This window comes from Telopea speciosissima, chromosome 7 (assembly GCF_018873765.1).
Source record: "Telopea speciosissima isolate NSW1024214 ecotype Mountain lineage chromosome 7, Tspe_v1, whole genome shotgun sequence".
In the NCBI taxonomy this organism is placed as follows: Eukaryota; Viridiplantae; Streptophyta; class Magnoliopsida; order Proteales; family Proteaceae; genus Telopea; species Telopea speciosissima.
In genome coordinates, this window is record NC_057922.1 from 57,486,783 (window position 1) to 57,511,321 (window position 24,539).

Sequence of the window (24,539 nt, forward strand, 5' to 3'; positions counted from 1 at the left end):
TAGGAATCAAGAACCAGCTGTTTGTTTGAGATTCCTTAGTTCAGCTCTTGATTGATTCTCTAATTTAAACAACCAGTGACCATCATTTAATAGTTCAGGTCACTCTCTCGTGAGATTTAGACCTAACTTCTTGTTCTTGTTACAGTTCTGGTTGTGTTATTCATTTCAAAACCTGTCAGCTTCTTGAAATTGTCCAAGAGAAATGTTGGTTGCTAAAACTTTTTGATCTTTTCATCCAATGGGTTAAAAAACTCATGGGAGTCTCTAAAACTGTAATTGTTATAGGCTTGGACTTGTTTTTCTTATCCTCGTAGAAGTACAAATTAAAGTGTCCATATATACTCCTCCAGAAGATGATTATAAATGAAATTTATGGTTCTTGAATACAGAAACAGTTCGGTTCCTGAGGCTATCTCTTTTGCTAATTGCTCATGTATTTCTGCTATTTTGATGTGTTGCACACTGTCTTCTCCATAGGCACTATGTAGTAAGTGCACAAAAACATGCCTTTGTTGCTCTTCTTGCTGGTTTCAATTTTGGCAAGCAAAGAGTTTCTACTACTATGACTAAATTTTAAGTTTCGGAGATCGGTGTGAAAACAAGTTTAAAGATCCACATGATTAGCCTGGCCATAGGGGCTAAGTACCAGACAAATTTTTATTCGTTTGGGTTGAAATTTGGTGGAGTAATGCCTCTCTAATTCTGCCAAAGGATTATTAGCAATAATTTGTTGGAAGTTACTACCTACCTAACATGCTCCATTTTCTAATACTATGACTTAGTTTTAAAATTCAGAGATATTCACTTCCAAGGTGTGAAAACAAGTTTCAAGATCCACATGTTTAGCCTGGCCATAGGAGCTAAGTACCAGACAAATTTTCATTCGTTTGGGCTGAAATTTGGTGGAGTAGTGCCTCTCTAATTCTGCCTTTATACCCTAAAGTTTTGCAAGTTATGACTCTATAATTTACTCCCCCACCCCCTCCCAAAAAAAGGATTATCAGCAATAATTTGTTGGAAGTTACTAGCCTACCTAACATGATCCACTTTTTAGTGAATAATTGCTTATTTCACCTGTATGGTGATCTCATTTCACCATAAATCTTTCGAGAATTTTGGAGGGCCCCTTAGATAATTTTAGAAGTAGCTTGAATGGTTTCTGGTCAGTTCTAACCAGGTTGCCTTTGTGCTATATAGAAACATATTGACATGGCTCTTAAATATTGTTCTATGGCTTTACAAAACTGTACCAATGACTTTTGAAACAAGTTTTGAATTTCCAACTACTTGAAGGCTCCTCATTCCAAATGTAACTTAGATCCTACAAATATAATGTAACTTACTATCACTCTTAATTTTGCAATCAACGGTACCCAGTAAATTTGAGTAAAAATTCCGATACCATGCCTTAAAGGTAGCACAGATCATACCTAGAAGGCAAGACTGCAGTATCTTATAGCATAACAAAAATGGGAACTCCAGAAGAAGGCGTATCAGGGCAGGGGCCAGTACTGGTACTTGCACCAAGTACCATTTCCTGGAAATTATTACTTCCACTATATACATGAAATCTATGAAATTACAAGGTTAAAAAAAATGTATGCTCCTAAGACATGGATTTCTTGTCACTACCTCCATAAAGAAACAGACTTCAGCATGTAGCTTCTAACGAATAGAATTTTGAAATTTGACAAATCCAAGAAAAGTTTTCGAACAAGATTATCATACTGATAACATGTTTGGATAAATTTATACCGTAATAAGCAATCTCTGATTACGAAAGTCAACATACATTATAGATTCATGAAGAGTTCATTTTATCGACAAAATAAAATGCATACCTGAGTAACTCTGTAATTGAAGTAAGGATCAAACTCATGTATAACACTTTCGTACTTGATAACCTGTAAATCAATCAGGCAAGTAATGAGTCTGCAAAATGCGACAAGATCCACACTAATTCACGAGATAAGTACCAAAAAGCGAAGTTGTATTGCTAGAAGGATTTAACGATCGGATCTAAGAAATTAATGAAGCATAGGAGACAACAAAGAAGGAGGTCTTACAGAGAAAAGGCGGATCGAGAAGGCGAGAACTCCAATCAGGAGGAGGATAAAGAAGCAGAAAACATTCCCGAAGGCGTGCCTGAGACTCGCACTTTTGCCATTCTCCGGTACCTCCATTAATGGTGAGAACGGAGCAAAGTGGTTCAAGAAGACACTGATGACGAACCCAGGTAAGGGGTTTTGTAAGGTCCCAACAAGACGAGAGACGACTGACTTTGTAGTTCGTAACTTCGTATTCGTAGTAAGAACGTTCGGCCAGGGAATTAAGAATCGGATCGGTAAATCAGCCGATTTAGAATAGAATCGGCCGTGATCAATCCAACCGATCTAATACGGCCGATTCACGCCCAAAAACACTAGAATTTCCTTGTTTTTGGATTTGATGACCGATTCTAGGGTTCTTGGGGGCAGATTCTAAGGTTCTTGGGATCGATTCCAGCCAATTCCAATCCGATTCGGATGAGAATTGGCACTGACTGATCCATCATTGATTTCGCATTTTAAAACAATAGGTCGGATCAGGCCGATAGACCTAAAAAAAATGTCACTTTTTGGTATCGAACAGGGTATTGGCCTAAAATTTTAAAAAGAAATAAAAAGAGCAAATGGGTGGAGGGATTCCCAATCATAATTGTCGTTGAATCAAACTCCTAGGGGTATGAACAACTTCAGACAATAGAGAGGCCGACATATTTGACCGTTAATTTTTTAGATTTGGATCCTCTGTGGTTTGGAATTGAGCGGCCATCGTGTTACGCTCAACTCATAGGCTGTCACGTGGAATTAATGCTGATACAATGGTTGGTAAATGGTGGTCTAGCATTTTTTTTATTTTTAGCGACAATTTTGAATTTTGAATTATCGCCATTTACCAACCATTGGATCGGTATTAATTCCATGTGGCGGCCTATGAGTTGAGCACAGCATGATGGTCGCTAGACTCCGATCCAAGCCGTAGAGGATCCAAATCCTAATCTTCTTCGCCTCAAGTGAAGGAAAACTTTTTACAAATCAAAATGGGAGAAAAAAAAAACAAAACTGAATTTTTTTCTGGTGAAATATTGCACTAAATACGATTAAAATTACAATAAATGTGTAGAAAGATTATCTATTTTATAGCCTGTAATGGCGTAGAAGCAACAACGGGGCTTTGTCGGTGACAATATCAGGAGGGAAGACGAGAGGGGTTCTTTCAGAAGTAGAGTAAGTGGCATTGTAATGGACACTACAGAATATACCATTTGGGACAATAGATTTGGTGGTGGTGGGGGGTGGTAGTGGTGGGTGTTAGCATTAATATTGTGTAAATATTTTGATTACATGTATTGAGATTCCCAATTTAGATATTGCCATATTAGATGGTGTGGGTGCAAATGCAGACCCATAGACAGACTGCAGTGGTCTCGAGTCTCAACTCTCTCCCTCTTGGATGATGAGGTGGCAAAAAGGGTAATGGATAGATGTTCATCCTATTCACCTAAATGAGGGTCTAGGACCCAAAAATGTATCTCTCTGTTGGGTGAAAGAATGACTCGCATAGATAAGGCTTTCTGATCAATCTACAGGTTAGGTACATGCCAGGCTATAGACGTAGGAAGCTGTGAGGAGGATTGCCTATGAGATAGACCGCTCTGATGTCGCAAGAGGACCTATCAAACCGAAAAAGGGAGTAGCCACCTAGGTAAAGGGCCTATGACCTAAAAAATAGGCACCCAACCTACCTGACCCAAATTCAAAATGATTGTTCATCTTCGCCTTTGCAGATTCGATCAATCTTGGAGGATTTTACCTTCTTGTTTTCATATTTTGTAAGTTATATTTTCAACTTTGTTCCATGGGAGACTAACAGCATGGCTGACTCCCTGGCTCGGAGGGCACTGTCAGTGACTTGTACGACGGTTTGGCTCAATTCCATTCCATGGATCCAAGAGTTGTGTTCTTTTCCTTCCATGCACGTTTCACGTTGATTTTAATAAAGAATTTTATTACCAAAAAAATGTGTTGAGTGTTGATCTTACTAATTAATGTCCCATTGTCATTGACAATTAAGAAAGTGTATGTGTACATTCAAATTGTCAGTCTGAAAAGATTTAAAAGGATTTTGCACGAAATGTTTATATTTATTAGTGTAAAAATAGAATCTATTTCTCTCATTACAAAACTAATGTTGTGGTTTGTTTTATTGAAAAGGAAATTTTGTATTTTTGTCCCCATCTCTTGTTCAAGGGTATGACAAGTCCAAGGGGTATTCTGGATACGAACATTAGGAGGCTAGCATCTCGCTTAGATTGGACTTTAGGGCTAGTGATATCCATCCTAGAGATATATAAAGATCTAAAGATCATATTGGCAAGGGGATAATTTAGAAGCTTGAAATACCAGGTTGTGGTATGTATTCCATAAATAAAGATCTTTGAAATTTCAAGCGGCATCATTGTATGATCATCTACAATTTTCTCAACAAGGTTAGATTCAAATCTCCTAAAGGGTTTGTCATTTTATTAAGATTTTTATAAAATAAAAGATAAATAAACATATGATTTGTAGCAAATATATACGTGATTGGAGGTTCTTCTAGGGCATTATCTCAAACAGGATGAACACCACTTTGTATTGCATATTTTGCCTCATATTTCAGGAATCTTTATTTGTTAAAATTATTTAGGCAGTCGGCAAAATCAGATTGACTTCAAACTCCAAAAAAAAAAAAAAAAAAAAAAAAACCCTCGGCACAAAAGTGGGGTAGGGACATAGAGTGAGATCTACTTTTCAATAAACTGGGTTTTGACTAGGGTGAATCACCCGAGTCGAGTCAAAATTTTGAAAAACCTTGTCAAGAGTCGTGTAGGTCAGGGTAAAAAATGACAAGTCTAGGTCATAAACCCTCAGAGTCACGATTGTAGTTGTTTTTTTAAAATCCATAAAATCAGTTGACTTAGAAACTGAGTTGAGTAAAATAATAATGTATTTTAAAACAATAACCCTCAACTCCTCGACTCCTTGGGCTCTTCTCTTTTTCAATGGTATAAACTCAAAAAAATACATTGATACGTGAGTCCTTGATTTTTTATTTATTTTTGCATATTTTTTGCATATTTTTTTTTAATTAATTTATACATATTTAATACATTAAAATTTTAAAAAACATGAGTCACCTTGACCGGGTTTGACAAATCGGAATCACCAAGTTTTACTGAAAGACAAACCTGATTTTCCAACTACGAATCAGAAATCCAGGCAACGCTTCCCCATCCATAATGTTTGATCAATACAGTCCCTGGATTTAGGGCCATTTATATCTTTCAAAAACAAAAACCCGAAAAAAAATAAATAAATACGCAGTAATTTTTTCTATTTTCATGAGAAGATAACAATAATGGTACACAGAGAGAATTACTAAGTACCAACAACGTTCATCCACCATAAAAGAACTAATAATTAAGTATCAACTCTAGTACATCAATCAACATAGAAAAAACAAATTCGACTGTACTGTGGTGTCTTGTAGTCCAAACCTGAGATTTCAACTTCCACAACCCAGAAAATAATAAAGTAATTACTAAGGTCATAAAAATCATAAAATAACAATGTAGGTGTTATGGTGCAACAACTCATGCCATTGACATAACTGAAGTAATGACAAGAGTCAAAACAAAGGGAATCAATGAAACAGTACTGGTGATGGAGATTCCTGAGTTTTGATTTGGTGATGGTGAAGGAGAGTCAGTATTCATGTAAGTTTGAGGTGGATTAGCAATAGATGATGAAGAAGGAGGAGGAGATTGTGGGATTGGATGTAAACCCAGTACGTTAACCACCATTCTCTGTCCATTGTTGCAGTGATCTGGTGTTCCACTAATGAAGTAGAAAGGTCCAGGGTTATCTAACTTTATTACAGTCTTTCCATCATTGAATGCAGAGATGGGTTTTGTTGTATTGCAGTGATAGTAACCAAATTTATCCACCACAAGAACTGAGTCCTCTTTGTTATACTCGAAATCTGCAGAAAGAAACAACAGAAATTCATATATAAATTAAAAACAGATTTTTGAAGCCAAAACAGAAGAAGAAAATGGGAATTTGGAGAGAATTGAAATAATTACGTACTGAGGGAATCTCCAACTAGAAATCTGTTATGGGCAGCCCACTGATTGTAAATCTGGGTATTGTTGGCATCAGGTTCTCGCCAACCCACACTATCACCAACTTTGAATTCACTTGAAGCATTAGCGATTGCAATGAGGAATGTGTAGAAGAAGGCACCCAAGAGAGAGGCCATATTGTTGTTGTTGCTCTTCATGAGGAATTACTTTTTCTCTATCTCGTGAGACGTGATTGATTAAGGCTCTATTCTCTGACGTTGTGAGATGGGTTCAATTCTTCAGTTCTTCTTCTAGGAGATGTTTGAGAGGATGGATATGAAAATAAATAGTTTTTAAAACGAGGTGAGAATTGGCGGTTACGATCGAGTAGTTAAATAAACAGTTACATGTTGAGGTCGAGGAAGGTGGATGGTCGTGGGTTTGTGGACGTTGGAGATTTTGAATGAATAGCCGTTGTGGGATTTCAAAATGAGAAGTAGCCGAATACCATGGTACGTTGGTAACATTCGTATAAGACCATAGACCTTCACATAGCTTGGGCCGGATAGGGCTAGGATTGAGATTTCCAGGTCCAGGTATGGTTGGGCTGGGCTGGGTTGAACCCGACCTTACTAACCCTGATATGAAAAAAAATAGAGGTTACCAGAGTCAATCAGGGTTGGGTTGGGCTGCGTTGAGCCCGGTAGGTCCAGGTTTGGGACTTGGGCTGGGCTGGGCCTGGGTTTGGGTTGGGCTACGGTTTTAAAAACTTGACCCGGTTGCACCTCTTAAAACTAGGGCTGTAAACGGATCGGATTCGACTTAGATAGTGTTATATCCGCATCCGCATCTGATTAGCTATCGGACGGATTCGGATAGTGCTAAAAGGATACGGACACGGATACGGATCAGATATTTTATCCATTTACATGTAAACATAGCTTTTCGGATAGCTATAGCCTATCCGTAACCGCATTCGTTTAGCTTTCAGATGGATTCGAATAGTGCTAAACGGATACGGACATAGATACGGAAACAGATTTCGGCTATTCATTTACACCCCTACTAATAACACACTTATTCTTTCAATGAAACTACAATCCTGTCATTTCATATGCATATTAAAAAAAACGTGCAGAAACAATCAAAAAAGGTTTTCAACTATTCAATTCACCACTTTGGTTATAATAAGGTACACCCTTCTTTTTCACCCCCTGTTTTGATAGAGGTTGGATCAGGTTTTCGTACGAGAATGGTTCTCATACGAGAACCTGATCCATGCTCATTTTGATAATGGATGCATCTTGTTGTCACTAAGGTAGTGAGGTGAGAAGTCGTAACCTTGCCCATTGTCTTGTATACAAAAGTTATTTAGGCAAAAGTAAAATTGTATTTTCAAAATAATTTAAAAGTGACTTATCATTATGTTATTTTAAGAGATCGTCATTATCCATATGAAATAACAAGATTTGATCATCAATGGGAAAAAGATATGTTATAAAAGGGCAATAAAATAACACTATAACTTTTCGACTAATTTGGTTACAAGATGATTTTGATGATTTTTCTTTCTTGTTTTTTTTTTTTAAATGAAAAACAAGAGTTTCCCTTTCAAAATCCCCATGTATTTAATCCTCTAATAAAAAAATTAAGGGTAAATTACGCGTCACCCCCTGATTTTCAAATGAAAATCAAATCATCCCTTGGTTTTTGAAAATACTCAAATCACCCCTATATTAGACCCCAATATGACAAATTAATCCCTACCGTTAGTTTTATGCTGTTAAATGATGTCAACCAATTAAATAAATTTAAATCTCTAAACTACTCTTGACATCCAAACATAGATTTTGAAGGGTAGTATTGTAAATTTAATTCTAATGTTTTAATACAAGGGTAAAATAATCCTTTCACACCAATAACTAACAACAAATTAACACCGTTACTGTAGAGGGGGACAGATGAGTATTTTAAAAAACCAGAGGTGATTTGAGTTTTGTTTGAAAATCAGGGGGTGACGTGTAATTTACCCAAAAATTAATTAAGAACCCCATAGGAGGTTGCACGTTTGCCACCGCATGGTACACCAAGGACACACTTCAAGATCACAGAAATGGACCATGGCGTCCATGGCACAGTTATAAATTTGTAGCTCTCCCTCCAATATACACACAGGGTATATATTGTCCTTGTGGAACTAAAAACTATTACTTTGGTAATCCAAAAAAAATGTAATTCTCAAAATTTCTCAACTTAAGAATAAAAAAAAGAAAGGGAAAAAAGAATTCTGTGGGGAAAGCATGGCCCTACATCTAAACATCGAGGGGGCAAAATGACCGTCTCGCCCCCATGAAAGGCAAGAATGTCTGCTCTATTGATGCTTCTACACACATTCTTATTGATTCTTTCCCCAAATAATGATGGAAAATAAGAATCCTCATACCTATACTTGGAAGCGTGGTGGGTTGATTGCACAAACGATGCCTATTTGACGTTTTAAAACTTTTTCTATGGTTTTGTTTGGTTGCAAAGGGAATTAAAGGAAAGGGAAGAGAAATTTTCATACCTAAAGAAGAAATTTTTGTAATCATTACACCATGTGAGTATATCACTAACTCTAAATCATTCTATATTTGGTTATTAAATTCCACTTTAATTTGCATCCAATTCCCTTTAGTTTAAAATGTAAAATAAAAATTACATGTAAAATGTATCATTACTAGATATGGTATAAAATTTAAGCAGTTTATACAATCACATGGTGTAATGATTACAAAACTTTCTTTTTTAGGTTTGAAAATTTTCATTCCCTAACCTTTAATATCCCTTTCAACTAAACATAGCCTATGTGATTTGTCCAAATCTAAACCACCATCGTAATATAGTATTGGAAGAAAATTTAAAAGCAGCCAGACTGTTTCCAAGGTTGGAGTTACTTCTTAGGATCGGTTCTGATACAGCTGGTGCATGTAGGCAGATCTGATTTAGAAAATTGCTTATGAACCATGACTCTATGCTGTACCAAGTCAAAATGAAATCATTTCATTACTTGCAGCCTACCTAGTTGCAGTAGATAAAGAGTTCTAAATTTCAGGTTTTAGTAAATAGCTCTAACCTGACACAACATACCTGTTTCTCATGTTGGATAGGGTTAGACACTTCCACTGGATCGTTCATGTCAGCTACTTAATCCTAGGTTTGAACCTCTGCTGGCCCTCTCCCTGAGCCAACAAGCTCTAGTTGCATTGCTCTTAAGATGTTATAATTTATCCCTGTTATATTTGAAGATGGTCTAGAGCAGAAAATAGAAAGAGAAAAAAAATTAACATTCTGACTCTTAACATTACAGCCTTTCTACTCAATGAAGTAACTGCTCTTAAAAACAGACCCATCCACTTTATTCTTTTCAAAATGGGAAGCAGCAATCACATAACAATCATGGATGCTAAAGGGTCTGTTTCACTAAGCTGTGATCTGCTGCTAGATTCAAGACATTTCATAGATATCGACTCCTAACAGATTACAAAAAATAAAATAAAATAAAATGTCTGTTTCAAATACCACAAAGCAGGTATGGAACTCAAACCACTTTGGCATCATTGATATTTTCATTGTTTCTGGGGCAAGGCCCGAATCTTCAAGTTAAGATGCCTCAGAGGTTCCTTAGCCATCATCAAGGTACACCTGAAAGTCGTATTGTTGACCCTTTTCTGTCTTTTTAGCTTTATCAAGAGTTTGCACCAACAGAGCCTCTGAGGGAAACCTGAAAGAGATACTTGTACTGAATCAAGATCTCAATAATAAAACAACAGACGCCACTGAACCTGGAGAAATGGAAAAAAATTAATTCTGATTTGAGCAAACTACTAAAGCAGTCTAAAATTTAGAGCAACCAGCTTGAAAGGAACATTATTTTGGAGAAAGGGAAGGACCTGACACTAATTTTATTATAATTTCTCTGCTCGTCTAACTTGTTCACTTATTATTTGAGCACCAAGTATCCTTCCAGGAATGACAATAAAATGGAGAGAGGCAATTAATTCTTAAAGACTTCCATGACGTGAAACATTAACATTAAAAGAAAATTTTGAAAATTATTTCTTGCTTATTGTTCGTGACTATGCATGGTTTTGCCAAGCAGGGAACAAGCAAATTTCAGCCAGAGAATGACCTAGTAAAATATTGAAGGTTATTTACCCCAGAAAATTATTATATAATGAATCCACAAGAGCATGAAATCAAAAGATAAGTTAGCAAAAATGCTAAACAATGAGCTTGCAAAAAGAAACATGACAAACTCCCCACCCCCCCCCCCCCCTCTCTCTCTCTCTCTCTCTCTCTCTCTCTCATGCGTAGAAATAGACAAATACTTAATTGACAATGAGAGTTAAGAGCCCCATAGAAAGCATGGTACACACCAAGTAAAGAACTGCAAAACTTGAAAGAGTGGTAAGTGGTGGAACACAAAAGAGCTGAAAAAGAACCTGGAAAAGACAAAGGGAGCTGACAATAACCCAGGAAAAAAACAAAGGGGAAAAAAAGAAATGTAAGAAAGAAAAAACTTCAGCCAGTTGCTCTTAACAAACCACCTTCATATCATCCACTAATTTTAAATTGCATCTCAGCCAAGAGATTGGCTGATGATGATTTCTCCATTTCTGTGTATTACTAGGCTTCTACCTTTTCAGTCTGATATTCAAAAAGTCATTGATATTCATTGTTCTTGAAGGGCATTATCTCTAGTACCTCATATGTGGCTTAGATATATAATTGAATGAAACTGACTCCAATCTAACATTTGTTGAACCACTCAATGCAAGGAATTTCTACGTGTAACTAAAAAATAGACTAATGAAAGACCAACTAAATGGCCCTTACATTGTTGCCTCATCCCATGCATGTGTGTGTCATGTGTGTGTGAAAGTATTTGAGAGAGGAAGCAAGAGAAAGAAAGAGAGTTAAGGTCCTAAAATAATATATATTTTCTCACATAAACAGAAAAATGATAACACATTTTATTTTCATCAAAGTACTTTAACTCTTTTTTTTTTGGTCAAGAAAAAATTTACTGAATAGGATAACCATGTGTACAGTCTAAAGCTTCAGACGTACAAAGTCTTGAAAGCCAAGGAATGGAATATGGCCATTCTGTGCTACACATCAAAGTACTTACTGAGTCCACTTAACTGTAGAACGCATTTGCTTGTACTTTTTCCTTCCACTTATGTGCCCTTTATTTGGGCTTGGGGATGATCCTATAAATGTGGTGTTAAATATCTACTATATGTGTAACGACCATAAACCTGGACAGGGTAAAAGGTCCTGCACTCATGCGCCAATCAAAGATCGCCATTACTATGTATAAATTTCACAACCCACATACAACACATACATACATACATACATACATAGATGAAGACTTTTAAATAAGAGTTGTGAATAAGATTGAAAAAAAACCAAAGTGGATGTGACCCCTGCTTTCTCCAGCCTCCAAGACCGGCCCCTCCGGCCAGGTCTCTTCAACCTCTTCTCCTGCTCCTCCCCTTCCCACTCTCCGCAGCCATCCCATGCCCCTTCTACCTCTCCTCCTCGTCCTGCTTGGAAGTCCCTCTTCGGTCCAGCACCCCCTTCATCTTCTGATGGTCTCCATCTGCACTGTCTCCCCTTCCTTTGTCGATGGTTTTAAGGTTGCACTTTGCCCTTCAGGTCTCCTTGATGATGAAGCCGCCTTGTGGGAAAATGCTCTCGTTGGACACATCATTGGTAACCGCCCGCCATTCAACATTGTTAAGCTCTCTCTTTCCAAACAATGGAAACCTCTAGGGTCTTTCAAGACTTACCTGTTGGGGAATAGTTTGTCCATCTTCAAGTTCTCTGACTCCAACGATAAGAATCATGCCCTGGAAGGAGGGCTGTGGTTGGTGGGTTGAAAACTATTTTTTTTGCGGCAATGGACTCGCCATATCAAGCTCCAGCGTGTTGACCTCTCCTCTATCTCACTCTGGGTCTCCTTTCATGGGCTGCCCATCCATTACTGGTGCTCAGAAGGCTTAAGTTTGATCAGTTCTGTCCTTGGTACCCCCCTGCACTCAGATGCCAGAACCAGTAGGAAGGATAGGCTCGCATTCGCCCGTATTTGCGTTGAAGTTTCTGCAAATGAAGCTCTCCCTTCAACCATCACCGTTGATGAAGAGGATGGGCACTCTTTTGTGAAAAATGTAGCTTACAATTGGTCATCTCCCCACTGTCTGATATGCAAAACCTTCGGCCACGCCTCCTCTCTCTGCCAACCAAAGACCACTGATGCTAGGGGTGAAGTCACCACTGAAGGTACCTCCAAGTGGAAGTCTCTCTCGCTCAGCCATCATATATCAAAGTTCCTAACCCTACCCCGGAGAACATGGTTCAAAATTTCGCGATATATTGCCGAAATTTCGGTAAATTTCTACACTACCAAGATGAGATGGGCTTCCGACATGAAAAAAGTTTAAATTTCGTAGAAATTTCGGTATATTTCGTAGAAATACTTGTGTATTGAATAATATATTTCGGTATAATTCGGTAAATTTTGTAGAAATACTTTGTGTATTGAGTATTGAACTATTGACTATTATGGAGTTTATGACTTATGACTTATAAACTTATGCATTTATGATTTTATGAGTTTAAACTAAAGGCTTAATTTGACTATATTTTTGTTTCATTACTTTGTTTAAATTTCTTATTATGTCTTTTAGTACTTAAACCGTATATTATTTATACATCAGGGTTCGACTGTTTACTGTCAATCAAGGGTGCAAACCCAAAACACCACTTTGAGTTCATTTTTTTTTGCAATATGAAGGTTTAAATGTGTTTATTTAGCTTAAATAAGGGTGTACATGAAGTATCAGGCCTTAATATAGCCAAAAACCCACCGAGATGGAGTGCCAAAATATGGCAAAAAAAAAAAATATTTCGGCGAAATTTCAGTATATTTCGGATATTTCAGAAATCTAGACCAGCCCGAAATGGCGAGACGAGACGAGATTTCGAACTATGCAGGAGAATAGGCTACTTTCCAGAGGGAGAGCTCACTCCCTTGTGATCCCTGAAGAAACCAATGCTGAGACTATCATCCCTGTTTCTAGCGGTGATTTGTCGACCCAACCAAGCACTGCCAAAGACCAAAGAATTATTCTGGCACACAGATTACCCTCCCGTGGAAGATCCAAAACCAGCCCCTGCCAGAAACACCATCATCCGAGAGAAACTCCGACTTCGCCTATCAATTTGTCTGCTAGGAAAAACCTAAACTCTACTTTGCCCCTTGGTCGAAACCGTTTAGCAGCCTTGGCCTCAAGCTCTGTCAGTGATGTTGACCTCTCCGCTTCTCTCAATTCTCCATCTGATCGAATGGCTTTGACCAATCGCAACCTGTCAAAGATCCTTGCAGTCGATCTTGAAAAGGAGACCTCTGCGATGAGATCGCCTTCTCTGGCGAATGATCTTCCCCTGTCCCAACAGTCTGGGGACCCTCTCCCTCTCCTTGACGTCTCTCTTCCCAGCAACCACCCCCTGTCGTTTTCTCCCAGGCCTGACCCTTTGAACTTGGGGATTACCCCCTTCCTCAAAGGGCAAATCAAATCCTTTTTAGTCCCTCGATCCCCTATTGCTCCCCCTAGGGTGGACCCTCTTGTAGTCCCTACTCCTTTGTCCATTCCTTCTCAGGCCCAGCCCACCACCCGCTTCTCTTTGGCTGATCCTGCTGGTCTTAATGGGTCAGCTCCTTCTAACCATTCGACCCATTGTTCTAACCCATTCGTCCCGGCTCACCCACGTTTGGGCCTAAACTCCAACATTGGGTTGCCCCCCCTCTGTGCCCCAATCCATGGCCCCCTCCCCCCCCCTTCCCTTCGAGTTTTTCGCCACCTTAACCTGGCTCCCCTCCTTTTCCTAAGAATCATCCCTACATTGCCTATTCCTTGCCTTGCGCAGAGAGGATTTTTCCCCTAAGCTCGGATATTAGAGGTCATGCCGTCTGTCGTGACCAATGGATCCTGGATAATTTGCTTCACAATGGATGGATTTGGTTGCTTTTAGTTCAGGCGTCTCCCCTTTCTATAGTGCGCTATTTTGTTGGGGATCTTCCCCCCTTTTTTTTGTAACTCCTTCCCCTGATTAGGCAGGGGTTTGTTATTGCCTCGTGCTTGTATTTCCCTCTCCCACCCCCCCTCACTTTCTTCCCTTTGGTTAATGAATTTTCTATTCACCCAAAAAAAAAATTAAATAAGAGTTGTGAAGTATATTGCAAACAAAACACTATAAACACTGGTGTCTTAACATGTATACAAAACTCTGTAAATTTAAAACATATTAAAAAAAAATGTTCTTTGTCTTTCTCACATCATAACTCCTTCTGCTCACAAATACTCCTATCAAATATTGTTTCTTAGGTTGGTGCACCTTGTACACTCACAAGGCAAGGAGTTGGGGGCTATACACACCTCTTCTCTGAACTTATCATCTGAAAAAGAAGTATTCAACAGGGATGAGCTAACAGCTCAGTGAGGAATCATTTTACAATACACATTGGTAATCATATACCTGAATATCAATATAGAAACATCTAATACTCGTATCAATGAATCAGGAAACAAGCAAATATCTTCATGATGAGGCGTTTAAAAATATAAGTCTAGTTAACTACTGAACTGCCATAACACATATCATGGTAATAAGGACATGCCACGATCAGGAGCTGTCTTCCATGCTTTTAAACAAAACTAGTCATGCCGATTCATATTACCATCATATGCTGGGTTCACATCTCTTATTGTGCTGCTTCGCATTGCCGTCACACATCCCCAGTCATACCGCTACGTATCGCCGCCTTACACTGGGTTTGTGCCGCTCCGCATCGCCGTCACACACCCCAGTCATACCGATACGTATTGTCGTTAGATTCACATCTCTTATTGTGCCGCTTCGCATCGCCGTCGCACACTCCCAAACATACCGCTGCGTATCGCCGTCATATGTTGGGTTCCCTATTAGTACTTTCTCTTTCTTATTCATAAACATATCCTCAAACTATCATTCTCATTCATCTCTTTACTTGTACTTTCTTTCACATGCCTTTTCCGTCATTAACATCATCATCATCACATACTTTATATCACACACAAAGCATTATTCACAGGGTCATGTTCTCATAATTCTACTATTACCAGTCTCATACACATATTCTCATAACTCATGCTTCTTTTCACATAACTCATTCTGATGTTCAGATAAGCATATTTCACATTCTCACATTTACATCTCTTGTATATATAAACACATTACTCTTTCACATGTTCTCATCTCTCAAATACAGACATCTCAAATACAAACAACAGACCTCATTTAACAGCTTATATACCATAATCCCACATTCATATACCATGCAAACAAGTCAGACATTTATTAATTCATAGCATTCTGATTCCCTACATAACTCATCACAACTGTCAAAACCAAACTCATACATTTCAGCATACATCATAAATAAACACTAATAAGATTTCCTTACATATTTATATTTATGCCAATACCTCAATACAAATAAAACTAAACATTACATGTATTGCTTCCCTCACATAACCAAACACATACCAATTAAATAACAATACAATATAGTATATGAATCCCTCACATCAACCATATATCATGCTAACCAATAAAACAAATACATACAGCCATAATATGGCTGTATCCCATATACATATGAATCCCTCACCTTACACTTCAAGCATATACGTTAATCAATAATATATATATTCATTCAAGTGTACAATCAGCCATACATTTATTCAACATTACTAGTATTGTTCCCTCACATTATCAACGTAAAGCTATTGAATCATATGAAACAGAAACATAAAAAAAAAAGAATCTGATAATGTTTCATCATAAATATAAACAACACATTCATACAAAAATAGTACATTACAGTACATGATCCCTCACCTTTGTTTCCTTTTGATTTGATCACCTCTACGCTCAGTAGATAATTCAGTACGTGCAAGCACCACTACAATCGTACAAAGCTCATTCAATACTGAAATACATGTATGAACTAAACCAGCTGATGTAGTCCTAGGTAGGAGTAATCCCACTAGGAACCAGGGTAATAGGATCAATGGCAAAAGGAACTAAGGGGGCTGCTGGTTCAGCAGTTACAATAAGACAGCAGTGTAGTTTTAGGTCAAAATTCTAAGGTTAGGGTAAGGTAATGGGAAAGTAGTTTATAGGATTAAACTAGGCAGGTCTTAGAGGTCTTAATGAACTAGGTTTGGTTAGATTTGAATAATTTTTCAAATTTCAGAAATTTTAGGTTTAGGGTTTCAGGTTTTAGGTTTTAGGAAAAGAGATCAATTTAGGGTTGGGAGGGGGAATTCTGGACAGGGATTCTGGCCGAGTGATAAGGGCACTATGGGGAAGGTTTGAGTGTAATAGGGTTACATTCTGTAGGCTGGTTAGGTCTGGGCAGGTCTTAGGGTTTTGGGTTTCAATGATGGTGAGGGAAATTAAGGGTTTTATGGATAGCCGGGGCTGGGAGTTAGGTCAAGTGTAGGGTGTGGTGTAAGGCAGCTGTGATCCAGTTTTGGGTGGATTCTAATGAAGGAATGGTACTGGACAGACTTTAGATGATCTAGGGTTTAAACTTTAAAGGGATCGATGGGTTTTAATGGAAGCTTAGGTTGGAAGGTTAGCAGGAGGGGAATGCTAAAACAGTAAAATAACTTACTGAATTGTAGCTTCTTCAATGGCAGCTTGAAGATGAGCTTGAGCAGGACCTCCCGATTTACAAGATGCAAGGAGTCGCCGGAATCCACCAGCCCTTCCACCTTGATATGACTCACAAGGCCTCCTTGATATTACCCACAAGGAACACTCTCAAAGAGCAAGCAGCAGCATTCATGGCAGCAGCATAAAGAAACGATTTTTTTAAAACATAATTGGTGAGGGAGCCTCTCCCACGATCTATTATTAAATAGGAGGCCAAAGGCCTAATTCCTAGGACTAATACAACTCTAATCTCCATCCAAAACCGTGGAGAGGTACAATTAAGTGATTTAAAACAATTCAAAAAGCATAAAAAGACTCAATTGACCCTAATGACTTAAAAACAACTTAAACTACTTAAAATAAAAGAAGATTCCCTACTAGCCAATAGGATATAAGACCCTCTTAGCCAATCGGATCACTTCACTTAAATTAGACCAATTGAACCAATTGGATGCAACCAATTTAAACCGGTTCAATTAAAAACACAAAATAAAAACTAAGTATAGAACTAAAATAAACTAAACTAAGGCTCCTACTAAAACCCTAGGCTTAGGGTGGCTTCTTCAATTCGAGGAGGCTAGGATCTGCATCACCAGCAAGATCCCAAGGCCCAAAAACGCTTAAAAGTCAAATCTGTGTCCAACCGGTTCCTGGACAGAATGCTCTGCCCAAGAGCTAAGTTTCTCCTCTGTTCATTTGGGTCCTTCCTCCTGCTCAAACTTCTTTCAAATTCTTCTTTAACTTCTTCTTTTTCCAATGGCTTAGAAATCCAGTAGCACCATCTTCTTTCCATTCCAAGCTCTCTTCTTCTTCTTCTTCTTCTTCTTCCTTTTTCCCCTTGTTGTCTGTCAAATTAGAACTCCAGGTCCTCTGTTGCTCATCTCCAGTTCTCAATAGTTAAGGTAAAACCTCAGAAATAGAGTCTCAAATTGACTTCAGATCTCAATCCTTCTTCAAACTGCTCTTCCCTATTCACTAAACCAATTATGGGTTCTTCCATAACTCACTTCTCTGCAGCTTACAACAATCTCAGCAATTCCACAGCAGTTCCAAAGGTTCCAGCTTCTCTCCCTCTTCCTTTCTTCCTTCTCTTCTTTTTCCTCCTTCTCCTAGGTTCAGAATCGATTCTGTTTTGCTGAGAGTATGTTAAATCCTAAATCTCACTTAGTCCCATGGTTCAAGAACTCGGTATCGGTACTGGTATTGCCCAGCACAAAAACCAAGTTGGGCCGAGATCTCAGTGAGTTGGTGCATTTTTATTTTTTTTTTGGAACTCGAAGGCTGATTTCGGTGGGTTTTAGACCTAGTTTGGGCCTAAAACTTGGTACTCAGCCTATTTTAGGCCATTTAAACACAATGGCATTATCAGATTTTGCAAAAACAAAGTGCAAATAGGAGTTTCACTTCGGACCCTAGGTTGGTAGGCGACGGCGTACTAAAATACCCTACTCTACACATAATTTAGTAATAGAAAGCAATCAAAGCATTCAATTAATGTAAAACAACTTAAATAAGCATTAGAAATGTAAAGTAGGGCATTTCACATCAATGTTAACATATATGATATACCTCTATCCTTCCAAGCCATGTTTCCAAAGCCAGTAAAGCTCAGACGGTGCCACATTGGTGTCCAACATACACAAAAATCATTTCCAAATAATCACTATTGATCCTATTTTTTTCAATTTTTTTTTTCAAAAATCTTTTTTTGGCAGAAAATTAAAAAAAAGGGGTGATGTTCTCTGTGCCGCAGCGCAGCCTTCGCCCAGACACATGGGCCTGCCATTCAGGGGACAGGGTGGCCATTTCGCCCACCCCCATGTGTCTGGGCGCAGCTTATGCCACCGACACGGAAAACATTCTCCCTAAAAAAAATAATAACAAAAAAAATTCGGACTCCATCAAGTCATAGATCGGCCAAAATTATGTAACATATATTAAATTGACATGATTTCACCAAGATTTGAACAATTTTTTTGGAAATAAAATAGATTAGGGGAAAAATGGTTTACCTTAAAAATTTCTTCAAATTTGAGATGATTTGTAACAAATCTTGCAAGTTTGATGCAAGTAGGATGCTAATTGACGTCTCCGACAAGTTTTCCATCGAAACAAGGTGGCAAAAGCTCAAAAATCAGCTCACCACTGGTTTCCTGGTCGAGTTCACCAAGACAGTCGAGTTTTTGTCGAGATCTCGACTGTCTCGATCGAGATCTTTCCCCTTTTAAACATGGGTTTGGTCCATATCTCGGTCGAACTGAGATCTCGACCGAGTCCGTGTAACTTTGTATTTCACCTCCCATCTTGACTCGCTAGTTGAAAAAAATGAGTTTTAAGCGAGATCTCGCCAAGGTCTTGAACCATGCTTAGTCCATATATATCATCTTGTTAATTAGCAACCATATAATCAGCCTTATAATTCTAATCAACTTTAATTACATATTTATAAATTAATAAATATTTAGATAACTATAACCTCAGCTTAGACCTTATTACCTTAGTCAAAGCTTACTTAAACCTCAATTAGCTAACTGTTGAACAAACCTCAACTCCATAAGCTAGTTGGCTGAACCATATGATGCCACTCCACTTCTCCCTAAGCCATGGTGCTGCCACCTATCCTCTTCTCAGCACCATGTGGCAGTCCACCTCATGCTTCAGCCACCACACGCTTTCTCTAAGCATGTTGTGGCAGTCCTAGCCATGCCACCACCTCCTCCTAGTGGCTGCCACATATCAGCCACCTCCTCCTAGGCATGCACATGGTGGCTACACCACGATGCAACACGTGGTCCAATGGCCTACCACCACATAGATTCCACTAACTCTATTAACCTCCAATTAGTTTAATTAATCAAAGATATTAACTCTTAACTAATCATAGTTAATATTAGTTAAACTTGATTACTACTAACCTTGCCATCTCATACTTCACTATTCATTTAGTTTATGAAATTAATACAAACCATATGTTATATAAACCATATATAAATATACACATGCACCATAGTGTATTATATAACTTACACTAAAAATAACAGAATAAAATAACACGCATTATAATAACCTCAATATTACTTAATTCACTTGAATAATATTTTAAAATGTACTAAACAGAATTTAAAGCAATAGAATATTCGAAAAAATAACAATCCAATCCATTATTAAAATATAGGAATAAGAATGTGGGGCATTACAGCATGGAAGCTTAATTGGAGTCCAAATTTTGTCACCATATGGTCCATGTCACCCATGACTCATGTGGTAGGTTTCAAAAGAATTACCATGTTGCACAATCAACAGCCCTTTTTGGTCAAGGTCTGAAAGTTTGAAGATACTAAACTCCATTTGGTCGGGTGAAGAAAGTTAAAAAGTAAATTGAAACAAAAACAAAATGAAATCTCCCCAAATAATACCAACACTTGAGCAACCAAGTCAAAGACTTGCTAAAAGTTACAATAATCATTTCCCTAAAATTTTTGTACAGAATAATAAGGAAAAGGAAGCATTTTACTTCATTTTTCAACTACTATCTAAGACTCTAGTTATTGTATATATTATGCAATAGGTTTCAAAAGAATTACCATGTTGCACAATCAACAGCCCTTTTTGGTCAAGGTCTGAAAGGTTTAAGATACTAAGTTCCATTTGGTTGGGCGGAGAAAGTTAAAAAGTAAATTGAAACAAAAACAAAATGAAATATCCCCAAATAATACCATCAACACTTGAGCAACTAAGTCAAAGACTTGCTATTCGTATTATCTTCTATATTTTAATTTAGGCCAATGGTATCTGAGCCGCCAAAGTTTCATACGCCCTCTCCCATTAAATATTTTATTCATTTTTCTTGGGAGAGAAAAACTATTAAAAAATTTCATGTGAAAGGGCGTAGGAGAAACCCTGGCGGTTGAGAGAACCTTTTCCTTTTACTTTATTATACAACATTTTTCATCTTACCAAACAGTGCTTAAGTGAAAAGGTTCAATACACAATGGACCATATGATTGTGTTTGGCTTTGAAATTTGACAAATTGCCTAATGTAGATGCCAGTTCAACTAAGAACCAACACTACAGTAGTTGTTTTGGTTCAACTTCTGGCCAAGTTGATCGGTCTTATTTGGGAGAAATATTAGCTATCAGCCAGCCTGTCAAGTGGAGATTATTTGCAGAATATTTTCCAGAATTGGTGGACATCGATCAGTTATATTTGGGAGATTTAATCGCAATTAAGTTTGCTGATTTGTAGGGGATTTAATTGCAATCCAGTCTGCTGATTTGTACGGGGATAATTCTAGAAGTAATTACAGTTTGTGTGGCCCCACCGCCAGCTGTGATAAGATTAGTCTTGAAGACAAATTCCCTGCGGTAAAAACTAAAGAGAAGATTACTTCGAGGTTTGAGTGGGCCCCACGACAGCTGGTGGAGATTGAATTGAAGAGCAATTTGAAGATTGACCTGCCAAGGAGATATCGACCAACTATAGTGTTTTAGTTAATTAGGATAAATTTCCTTATTTTTTATGTTATCAGTTATGTACATGGAAACAAATCTTTGTTTCGCCAACTTCCGAGACGAGTTGGCCAGGTACTTGAAAAAATGCATGGTTTTAACTGGTTTCGAACGAGATGTTGGTAATTTCACAAGTTTTGACACTTATACCCATCGAAACTTGGGGAAACCTGGCTCGAAACCAGTACAGACACTTAGTTATGCCAGAAACCAATACAGACACTTATTTATGCCTAATATCATTTAAGTAAATGTTTGTTTAAAAACATTTACTTAAGATATTATTCATAAATAAGCAAATATCCCCCTATTTGAATCCAACAAAAATAGTTAAAAAATAAAGTTCCAAAAGGATAAAAAGTCAACCCCCCAGTTCAAGAACAAAAACTATATTTTCGACAATAGGTGTAATTTTCAACTTCTAAATGCTGGGTTTTTCTCAAATCTAAAAATTTCATAAATCTTAATATGGTAAAACATTGCTAAAAACCAAAAGTGCAGCAAAATATTCATTTGTTTTGATGTGTAAAAAAATATTTTCATTCAGAACGATTTTTACAGCATTTGCACACACCAAATTAAGTTTAACTGAAACACAACTCCTTCAATATAAATCAGATTTAAGCAATCTTGGATTTGTTTGAAAGATTTGTTGGAAAGCTTTCCACCAAGGTAAAAAAAAAAATTTAATTATATCATCCCATCCAGCTAGTGAGACTTGATCCCTAGACCACTTTAATCCCATCAAGGGTTCTAACCACTAGGCTAACCCCTTTAATTGTTTATTAAATATACTAATCTAATTAAATAAGGAACTAGACACTCATTAATTATTTTTAAAATATCATAAAAATCACAATGCCAACCAAAGCAAGGTCACAACTAAGAAAGGTTCTACTTATAAAGGCATCAAAGAAAGGATAGTAGTACATTATGAAATTACCTTTGAGGTGTATAAATTATAAAAATACCCCTGGGCAAAAATAAATGGGAAGACACTTAGATTTTCAAGTTCCGGGGCATTACAATTTGGGTTGTCAAACACCATCTGAGTAGGAGAAGTAGTACTCGAGACCACCTCTGTAGTGTCACTGCTTCCAAACATGATGAAGAAATACACTCACAAAGTAGACGTAACAACCAAAGTTAAATGGGGAGTCACTGCTCAACCCAAAAAGACCTTTCAAACAGTATTAAAGAATTAAAATTATGAGTTGTTACTTTACAACAAAGCTTTTAAACAAATCCAAGATTGCTTAAATCTGATTTATATTGAAGGAGTTATGTTTCGGTCAAACTTAATTTGGTATGCGCGAATGCTGTCAAAATCACTCTGAATGAAAATATTTTTTTAGACATCAAAACAAATTAATATTTTAACGCAATTTGGTTTTTAGCAATGTTTTACAATATTAAGATTTATGGAATTTTTTTATTTGAGAAAAACCGCAGCATTTAAAAGTTGAAAATTGCACCTACCGCCGAAAATCTAGTTTTTGTTCTTGAACTGGGGGGTTAACATTTTATCCTTTTCGAATTTGCTTTTTAAATTATTTTTATTGGAGTCAAATAGGGGGATATTTTGCTTTTTTATAAATATTATCTTAAGTAAATACTTAAATGATATTAGGCATAAATAAGTGTTTGTCCTGGTTTCTGGCATAAATAAGTATCTGTATACCAAGGTTTCTCACCAAGATGACCAAGACCACCTAAATAAGTGTCTGTATACCAAGATTTCCCACTGAGATGATCGAGACCACCGAGATCTCAGCCGATATAATGTATTTCTCCATTTTGCATTTGATCTCGTCTCGGCTTTGCAAAAAAACAAGATATTACCGAGATCTCGGCGAGTTCTTCTTCCATGCCTTCATTTATAAATTGAAATCATGGGCGAGCTCTCAATCATCCAAGAATCCAAGAAAAATCTGATATATGTCTACTCCTTTTGTGAGTGTTTTCCTTGTGAGATGCAAGAAGGTTTGTGAGACTCCAACGGGATCAAAGTGGGACTCCTTCGATCAAAGTTGGCAACCAGTGAGACTCTGGGCTGCACCTATCCAACTACCATCATCAGCATCATTCTCATCATCCCCATCATTCATTTCATCATTATCGCAGGTATTTTATTTTAGATCCGGATACTATTCTCTACCAGAATTGGTCCTAGTGAGATAGCCTTCCTAGGCTACACCATAACTTCTTAGATGTTCTTCAAAAGTCGGTTGCACTGCTGGAACCCTCTGTGGATGCCTTCCTATACCCTCCAGTTATGAATATTGGCTGCAAAGTGAGTCGGATGCTTCGCTTCATCAGGTGGAATATGAGAGTCATGAGTAGGATCAGCAACTCGAGTCTCCATTGCTAACAACCTATCTTCGATGCTCCTCTGATTTTCAGTGATCTTTTTATTCAGTTGTTTGAACATCTCCATCATAGTATCCATCATATCAGGTGGACCTGGAAGTCCAAAAGAGTGGTTCCTTGCCATGCTCTGATACCACACCTAAGATACTCAGACTGTAATGAAGCTGATTTGAAAAGCTAGCGATTAAGGAGAGGGTGCCCAAGGCCCCAAGTACCTACAAACCACCCCCCAACATTCCCCATTCATATCCGATGTGGGACTATTTTTTTCACTTCTGCACGGAACCCCAACAATCTCCTCCTCCAAGCGGGAGCTACTGAGATCTTCCCCATCACCCACTCCACACGGGAGCATCTGAGATCACAACAGGTTCCCACGCCCTAGCTCTGCCCCAAGTTTGGCTCTGTCATACCCTGGCCCTGCCACAACCTTGGCTCTGATACCACTTAATGTAGGACAGATCTGAAAGCTTCAATCAATCCCAGAACAGGATCTTAAATCAGGGAATGAACCCCACTTAAAATACTCAGGCTGTAATAAAGCTGATGGGAAAAGGTATGAAACAAAATAGAAGAGAGTCAGGCTGCTAGGTAGCAGTTCAGGGACTGGAAATAGGACAGGGATGTAGAGGTATAGGTCTGAAACAAAGTAGGGGTTAATGCCAAAGGCGTCTATGCAATCAGCAAGTTCAAATCTTT

The 24,539-nt window shown here is 37.8% G+C and overlaps 3 protein-coding genes across 5 annotated transcripts in view; all 3 read right to left on the reverse strand.

The window, feature by feature from the left end:
- LOC122668858 (dolichyl-diphosphooligosaccharide--protein glycosyltransferase subunit STT3A-like) overlaps positions 1-2,267 on the reverse strand; it is a 41,417-nt gene extending 39,150 nt beyond the window's left edge. The window contains exons 1-2 of the mRNA XM_043865412.1: positions 2,067-2,267; positions 1,842-1,904 (exon numbers count right to left, since the gene is read on the reverse strand). Coding sequence (XP_043721347.1) covers positions 1,842-1,904; positions 2,067-2,183 — 180 coding nt within the window. The 5' untranslated portion in view covers positions 2,184-2,267. The remainder of the gene's footprint in view (positions 1-1,841; positions 1,905-2,066) is intronic.
- Positions 2,268-5,677: 3,410 nt separating this feature from the next.
- LOC122668727 (stellacyanin-like) lies at positions 5,678-6,366 on the reverse strand. Its single transcript, XM_043865263.1, has 2 exons — positions 6,174-6,366; positions 5,678-6,066 (listed from the first exon to the last, which is right to left on the reverse strand). Exons 1-2 carry the CDS (start codon positions 6,364-6,366, stop codon positions 5,678-5,680), a joined length of 582 nt encoding a protein of 193 aa, XP_043721198.1.
- A 3,149-nt stretch (positions 6,367-9,515) lies between these two features.
- Positions 9,516-24,539, reverse strand: part of LOC122668060 (probable inactive ATP-dependent zinc metalloprotease FTSHI 2, chloroplastic) — a 30,262-nt gene continuing 15,238 nt past the window's right edge. Inside the window, exons 12-14 of one of the 3 annotated variants that reach the window (XM_043864605.1) lie at positions 12,445-12,449; positions 10,610-10,619; positions 9,516-9,927 (exon numbers count right to left, since the gene is read on the reverse strand). The gene's annotated coding sequence lies outside the window, so the exon portion shown is untranslated. Of the gene's footprint in view, positions 9,973-10,089; positions 10,119-10,609; positions 10,620-12,444; positions 12,450-24,539 lie in introns of those variants that run through there. The other 2 variants (XM_043864604.1, XM_043864606.1) reach the window with 2 other exon arrangements.

Bases quoted from the DNA above. Each gene is read 5' to 3' on its own strand.
- LOC122668727 (XM_043865263.1), bottom strand. From the start codon at position 6,366: ATGAAGAGCAACAACAACAATATGGCCTCTCTCTTGGGTGCCTTCTTC. The intron at 6,067-6,173 runs GTACGTAATTAT...TTCTTTCTGCAG, and splicing joins TCTAGTTGGAGATTCCCTCA to ATTTCGAGTATAACAAAGAG.